Raw genomic sequence first — 7,792 nt, forward strand, 5'->3', positions numbered from 1 at the left:
AAAAAACAAAAACAAAAAAAACCAGAGGGCCAGATCCTCAGGTCCTTTGATGCCAATCTATACAAACCAAGAATCTGACCCAATAGCCACAATTTCATTTCAAAGTTGGTCTAATTTTCAGTCATTTTATTTTGTTTTTCATATGCTTTCTCAATAATAAAAAGGACTCTGAGTTAATATATTTCAGATTCTTCTAGTGTTATCTTTATGCCTGTTACTGATCAGTGACTAACTACTGATTAATCAAGTATTCTTGATCAACATCTCAATACCTCATAAATATGTGCAGAACAATTTTCTCCAATCACAAAAATCAATAAATCAATGTAAAATTTCAGTAATTAAATTTTTCAACTCCATAGTAATAAATCTGGCACTTTACAAAGTATTACGTGAAGTTTGTTCTCCTAGGGGATATATTGATTGAGGGCAAAGAGCCAAATATATTTCTATTATTAGATCTGAGAATGCTACATTAGACCAGCATGTTAAAAACAACATACAGGTTGTATGCTCTCATGCTGATTTTGTACCACCAAAACCATTCCTAACAAGCAGATTAGCTGATTAATTGATGATTAAGAAGATCAGTCATTACATCTGGCACTTCTTGTATACATACATGTGCTTAACTTATTGACAGCAAGCATTCAGAATGATTTTCATCTAGAGACTCCCTTTTAAAAGCACACATAGGGCATGTTGTCAAAAGTGGATCTTTAACTATTTTCATGCATCATAAAATAGTCTAAGCTGGAAAGTGAGGTTCTGAAGTTCAAGCTTTGCTACCTGAAACTACACATGATGAAAAATTCAATAATTGTACTGTTAATAATTAAAAGATGAACAACATCAGAAGAGGCTTGCAGCTGTATGCAACTGCTAATGAAATCCACATAAAAGCCACAGACAACAATTTCATTGTTGTTACAGTACAAATCTTAAAATGTTGTGGGGTACAAATGAATAATCTATGCAGGAATATTTTCTTCATTATTTTTTTACACTGTATTCATAACATGAACAAGTAGTTGCAGAAGAGTTTGTAAAGTTCCATTTTTTACTGATTGGTATAAAAAAATAGCTACCTTTAGATGTACATCAAGAAAAAACAGAAAACACACTTTTGACTCAGCTCAAAAGTAAAAGTCTTTAAAAATCAACAGCTAGTGATTAAAGATTGTCTTTTTTACTGACAATTGTGTGATCCAAATATTAATAAAAAAATCTTTCTATGCTACTACAATTAGGATAGCAGATATCCCTGTATTTTCACAGATGTTCCAATGGATAATATAAACAACCGGATCCTGTACTGTACATATCTTGTTGGGGGAGGGAAGGAGGGAAACACCAGGTTTGTGTAGGAGTCACATCCTGTTACAAACATCAAATAACAATGAGGCTTTAGTACCATGCTATTATTCCTTCATATCAAACATGATTAATTAGCAAGTATAACACTCACCAAAACTCCCACCACGCTTCTGTTTGCTGCCTATTTGCAAATGGAGCTATATGGAATATCAAGCAACCATAAGCAGCATTAGTCTCACTTATTGGAGGCGGGAGGGGGAGAAGAGAGAGAGAAAAGTCGAGAGAGAGAAAAGGTCAAAGTGCCCTATTTACTTTACCCAAAAACAAGGTTTTTTTAAAATACCTATGTAGGAACTTCCTTGATAATCTGTGTAACTTCATACACAATGAAGTAAAGAAAAAAGTTGAAAACAAGTTAGTTGATGTACAGTTCATTCGATCATTGAAAATAAACTGGATAGGTACTTTGAATGTGCAGTTATTGCAGTTTTAAATAAAAATACAGTACTTCAGTGAGAATGAAAATGTTGCTCACATAACAAAAAATGTCAACAGAAAAAAGATGAAAATGGGAAGATCAAGTTAGGAGGACTTAATGTTGCAAGTTATGCCATCCAAATGCCACTTTACTTGCCATAAAACACTTTGGCAGTAGGAAAAACCTTTACATTATGGAAGATGTGAGGAGGATGACAAATACAGCATGAGAAACACAAGATTGAAATGAAGGCAGAAAACTGGGATTCGTTTTTTCCATCAAAACTTTGTAAACAGCACCACAATAGCAACAAGGAAAAGGTCTTTCAGTTTGAAAGCAACAGATGCACTACTGAGCAAGAAAGCATGCCTGATAAAATGTATAAACATAGAGACAGGTTTTTATAAGTATGAACATAAATGCATGTGCCACACAAAGTTAAAGTTTTATTATGGAAAAAAAATGACGAATATCTGATACCTCCTTATTTTCCTCAGTTCTGTACCACAGTACAGTAGTAACAAAATCTTGGTTTTGTCATACCCCGAGAGAAATTATTTTTGAATTTATATTGGTCCTGGTCTCTTTAGCTTTTTCAGTTTTATAAATTTAGGATAAAAAAACATCAAAGCAGTTTCCACCTCCAATCTAACTTTTAGAGGATCAATGTGACAAGTCGCTGCTTGATAGATGTTTCTCTTGATAAATGACTTGTTCAAAAGAGACATTGTAGTTTTCATTTCCTGACCACAAAACACTTTTAATTTGCAACAGCAGAGCTGCTCGAGTGTGACTAGTTCCCACTTTCCAGCCTTTCAGGTTTGTGGCTGCGTCAGGCCACATAATTGGGCAAAACAAAAACCTAGAAAGGAGGTGCATCTGCTGGCAACAATAATTGTATCAAAACTTTTCTTCAGACATGTAACTGATAATATTTCATTTAAGAGTGGGCTTTAAAAACAACTATCAAAAACAACACACAAACTAGCTAAGATTTTCTAGAGAACAAAGCACATTTAAAAATATTTACCTAAATACCTTAGAATATACATAACTGCCTAGCACTACTATGTTTAATATCAGAAATATGCAATATTATTACTATCATCCGGGAATCACATTGAAACATCCACCTGTCCACACCATCCAATTTCAGCTCTGAGCATACAGTCCGATTCCCGATTTAAAATTTATAAATGTAATATCCTCCTCATCACAAGCAGCAGTCCAATCTTCTCTGAATATATATTACAGCTTTAACATCACAGAGGGAAATCTCCCATCTGGCAATCACATTCGCTCCAACAGCTCTTGGGGGGGGGAAGCTGTGCCCCCCTCTCACTCCTCAAAACATTTCTCAGGGCAAATTATGTGCATCTGAAATAAACAGTTGTCTTATTTATCACTTTAAAGTCAACAAGTTCCAAATGCAAAATTCAATTAGATCATCCCCATTGTATAGCAGTCCAGCATATATATATATATATATACACACACACACACACACACACACACAGTCACCTACAGCGCCAAAATAGGAGTGTACGTTGTGCACTCTCTCAATCCCTTTCTTGCATTCAGATGTGTTATTAGGAGAGATCAACCACCACTCACTCCAGATTCCCCTCTTCCCCAGTGTTCTCTCTATCCTAATTTGTTAGTATCACATGCTATTAAAAGTCAGCATATCTCCCCACCACCACCCTTTGCTTGTACAAAATAGATTAATAGCTGTTTCTGTTGCTAGTTCTTTAGTGTTAATTGCATATCTGGAACTGTACGTACTGCACCGCAACAAGGTCTATTGAAATCCCCCATGCTCCATTTTATCTGACTTTTTGAGGGGAGGGGGTCAAGAGGGAGGCAGATGGGACTGCTGGGGGGTTGAGAGTGAGAGGTTTAAAAAAATAAGTCAATTTGAGCAACTGATTATTTCATTCTATTACACGTTAACAATAAAGCAATGACAGCCAGACACATGTACACTAGCATAAAATATCCTGCTCATCAACGACAATAAACAATCAATCACAACTGTATTTTTGTTTTGTTTACATGCAAACCATTCCCTCCTTACCCCCCATCATCAGCTAAAACCTGCGAGAACTGATTACGCCAAAAGTAGGGAGAGATCAGCTGGAGTTCAGAGAAACAGTCAATAATATCATTAGCTTGAAATAGAAAAATACTGTATTTTAGCCGTGTGTATGTGTATATACAGAGAGACATATAGGTGTGTGTGTGTGGATTCGTTTACTAAGCGTTTTTCCCTCTCCAGTCACTGAATTTTACTAATTTACATACTATTTGAGTTCGGTGGTGTATATAGTGCACTGCTAGTACCATGCAACTTTAGGTTTACAACTGAGATCAATACAATGGACAAAACTAATTCTAAAATCAAAGAAGAAATGATAAACAAATGATAGCAAGAAAAAATGCTTATTTACATAGTTGATAATTTACCATTAAACATCAGGTTTATTTGCTAGTCATATTCACATGCAAATTCCTCAGTACTTTATCATGCTATTTAAATTTGTCTTTGCTATTTAGATGCAAAGGAAGTAGATCCCAAAACGGACATACCATAAACACTGGTGCTACTGATCATTTCTTGCTGGCAGCACAAAAAGCTGAATTGGATTTTTCACAAGCAGGAATTCCAAAGGTTGCTTTTCATTAAAGCCACTTTTCCTCTCAGCTATCAAATGTCACTGCCTTGAAACGTGGGCCCTTTCGTCAGGTATTCATTTAACCTACATGCATATAATTAAGTGGGAAAGCAACATCAACAAAAAGGGGATCTCAGATCACAAGAGAAGAAAGAAAGGAAAAAAGCACATGACCAGGAATGCAAGTCCATGTCAATTTCACTCACTCCCATTGAAACTAACAAGAGCTCCAGGGAGGATAGTAATAGGATCAGTGGATTGTATATACCATTAAATTATACATCTTTCTCTCCGTTCCAAGCCAACAATACGCCCACCACGCTGTACCCCCTCCAAGATGATGTGCTTACATTTTACTGCAATAGCTCCTCTGACATAGTCATGTCCCCCCAGCTAAGATACTGCGATTTAACCCCAACTTTTGTTCTACGAGATTCTTATTTGCACTTATTTACTTAGAAGTTAGTTCCCTGAGAAAGAGTAGTCCCACATTACCTGCACTTTATTATGTTTAATACAACTTAAAAATAAAGCAATTAGAGGAAGGAGGTGGAGAGGGATCTTGCAATCGCGAACTCTTAATCTCCCTACTATTGTTGGCAATGATCAAGGAGGAAAAAAAAAAAAACAACAACAAAAAAAAATCCACCCATGCACTGCAATTGTATATCTGTACTTTCCAGACTATAATTAAGAAAGCAGGCTGGAAATATTTACTATAGTAAACGATTGCAAATTAATTAAATATTTAAGGCACAAGCAGGCGATTTAAAAAAAATATATGGCTGTCTTGGATTGCTTTAAGATTAATTTTTTTAAAAAAAATGATCGCTGGAAAAATGCAAAGGATCGTCTTACCTGCAGGTTTGGGAGGAGAACGCGATAGGTTAGAGTAGCATCGATCCGCTGTGTTTGCTGATGAATGGGGGCTCGGGTTAAGTGAAGGTGCCTATGATTTGAAATCATTCCAAGTTTTTGAAGGGAAGACTGACTGCAGCCTCTGCCATGTTGGAATTTCAAACCCAAAACAGCTGCTTTGCAAGGAGCCAGCATGCCAGCAGCTGGACGCCTGCGCAGAGCGCCGCCGAGCCAAATTCAAATCACTTTCACACTAAGAGCCAAAGATCAGTTTTCAAAGGGGCGAGGGGGAGACACGCAGGAGATTCATGTGCAGGGAGCGCTCAATGGCTGCGCGGCACAGGGCCGTGGCGGCGCAGGTCATGTTACATGGCAGGGGCTGCTGCCGCTGGCAGGGGAACACGCAAACACGGGCTGGAGGTGGCCGGGAGGTCATGGCAAAGCAGCCCGGGCGCTCTCACTCCTCTTTCCCTCTGTGGCAGCGGGGGAATCGGGAACTAAGGGAGTTGGGATCCCCCACTTCCATCCCTCGCCCCTGCCTCCCGCCGCCGCGGTGCTGCTAGCGCCGGCTCCCCCTCAGCAGCACTGCCTCCGTGTCCCACCCCATCCCCCAGCGGCGGCAGCAGCGGCGACTCCCGAGCTCCCCTCCCCCTCCCCCGAGCCGCGGCAGTGTCTGCAGCTGCCCCTCGGCAGCACCCTCTGATCAATAGAGTCAGTCGGCCTGACAAGCTGGGGCAGGGTGACCAACGCCAAAGAGAGGGAGAAGACTGAGGGGGAAAGGAACTCAGCGGGCCCCCTGGCAGCGCCCAGCTTGGGTTTGAGGGAAAGACTGAAACAATATTTTGTTTTAAATAAAACTGCTGTGCTTATTCCACCCCACGGCCTGGTGCTGACCCTCTGGGGCTTGGCATCCCCATGCTCCTGCCTGGCAGCGGTGATGGCTCAGCCTTTCTTCCTCTGGCCTTTAGGCCAAACACACACACACACACCCCTTTTCTCAGTCCTCAACCCAAGAGGTCTCTCTCTCTCTCCCCCACACACATGCCCAGTTCTGGAAGAATAAACACAGGGTGAGAAGGCAGAGGGTCCTCAGGTCTGAACCTAGCTCTGCCGCTGACTCAGTATATGGCCTTGGGCAAGTCCCTTCAGGTTTGTATCAGTTTCCCCATCTATTAAATGGGGATGGTGACACCTACCCAGAGAAGCAGTGTGAGGATTAATTAGTCAACATAGTGCTTTGAGGGTTTCAGAGTAACAGCCATGTTAGTCTGTCTTTGCAAAAAGAAAAGGAGTACTTGTGGCACCTTAGAGACTAACCAATTTATTTGAGCATGAGCTTTCGTGAGCTACAGCTCACTTCATCGGATGCATACCGATGAAGTTTCCACAGTTTCCACGGTATGCATCCGATGAAGTGAGCTGTAGCTCACGAAAGCTCATGCTCAAATAAATTGGTTAGTCTCTAAGGTGCCACAAGTACTCCTTTGCTTCACAGTGCTTTGAAGATGTAAAGTGCTATAAAAGTACTAAGAATTCTAATTCTCCTCTCTCCAGCCAAATTCATGCCTGTGCCCAAACTCCACTCAGCAAAGGGATGAAGCGAGACACTCAAGGCTTTATGCCATCTTCACATTTCCCCATTATAAAGTTAGAGCAGACTCAGGGCTTGCCTATCCTTAAAATGCTACAGCTGTACTGCTGTAGAGCTTCAGCATACACACTACCTGTGCCATCGGGAAGGGTTCTCCTATCAGAGTACGTAAGCCACTTCCCGAGAGGCGGTAACTAGGTCAATAGAAAAATTCTTCCATCAACTTAGTGCTGTCCACACGGGGACTTAGGTCAGTTTATCAACACGACTCTGGGGTGGATTTTTCATACCCATGACCGACCTAATTTTCGACTATAGACCAGGCCTCAGGAGTTGCCTTAATTTGAGCCCAGCTGTCCACACCTTCTATGAGATATTCTAACAAGCAGAAACAAGCAAGGCATAGGAACACCCCAGCCACACTTCCTTTCTCCAGCACATCCCCAGCAGCATCAGTGGAATGGCACAGAACCAGCTACACCAACTCCACAGCTGCTGGGAGGAATCTGCCAGAGGGTACTTAGGATTGCTTTCCAACCTCTTTAGGCTGGCAGACCAGGCATAAAGTGGCGAAACACCACAGATCAGGCCCTCTCTCAAACACACACCATTCTCTGTCTCTCTGTCACACACACCTAACGCATGCTCTCTCACAAATACTGTTCTATTCCTATCAATCTCTCACATAAAACACTCTTCTCTCATATACCCCATGTATCTATTTCTTTCTCCTACTCTCACAAACTATTTCCCCCTCCTTTTTCTCTTGCTCACACACACAATCCCCATCTCTATTCACACTCACCATGACAGGAAGGATTCCACAAGGACAATCTTCATTCCTGCTCCCAGGGCTGGGGAATTTAGGACTAC

General features: G+C 40.7%; 1 protein-coding gene across 3 annotated transcripts in view; it reads right to left on the minus strand.

Annotated features, from left to right (window-relative positions):
* Window positions 1-5,565, minus strand: part of FIGN (fidgetin, microtubule severing factor) — a 117,984-nt gene extending 112,419 nt beyond the window's left edge. For 2 of the 3 annotated variants that reach the window (XR_012154277.1, XM_073305647.1), the window contains exons 1-2: window positions 5,329-5,565; window positions 4,385-4,554 (exon numbers count right to left, since the gene is read on the minus strand). Coding sequence is in view for 1 of the 3 variants with exons in the window: in XM_073305647.1 (XP_073161748.1) it covers window positions 4,385-4,409 (25 nt within the window). In the remaining 2 variants the exon portion in view is untranslated. Of the gene's footprint in view, window positions 1-3,320; window positions 3,401-4,384; window positions 4,555-5,328 lie in introns of those variants that run through there. The other variant, XM_073305648.1, reaches the window with a different exon arrangement.
* Between the last annotated feature and the right edge of the window lie 2,227 nt (window positions 5,566-7,792).

Source organism: Lepidochelys kempii, chromosome 11, assembly GCF_965140265.1.
Source record: "Lepidochelys kempii isolate rLepKem1 chromosome 11, rLepKem1.hap2, whole genome shotgun sequence".
Lineage (NCBI taxonomy): Eukaryota > Metazoa > Chordata > Testudines > Cheloniidae > Lepidochelys > Lepidochelys kempii.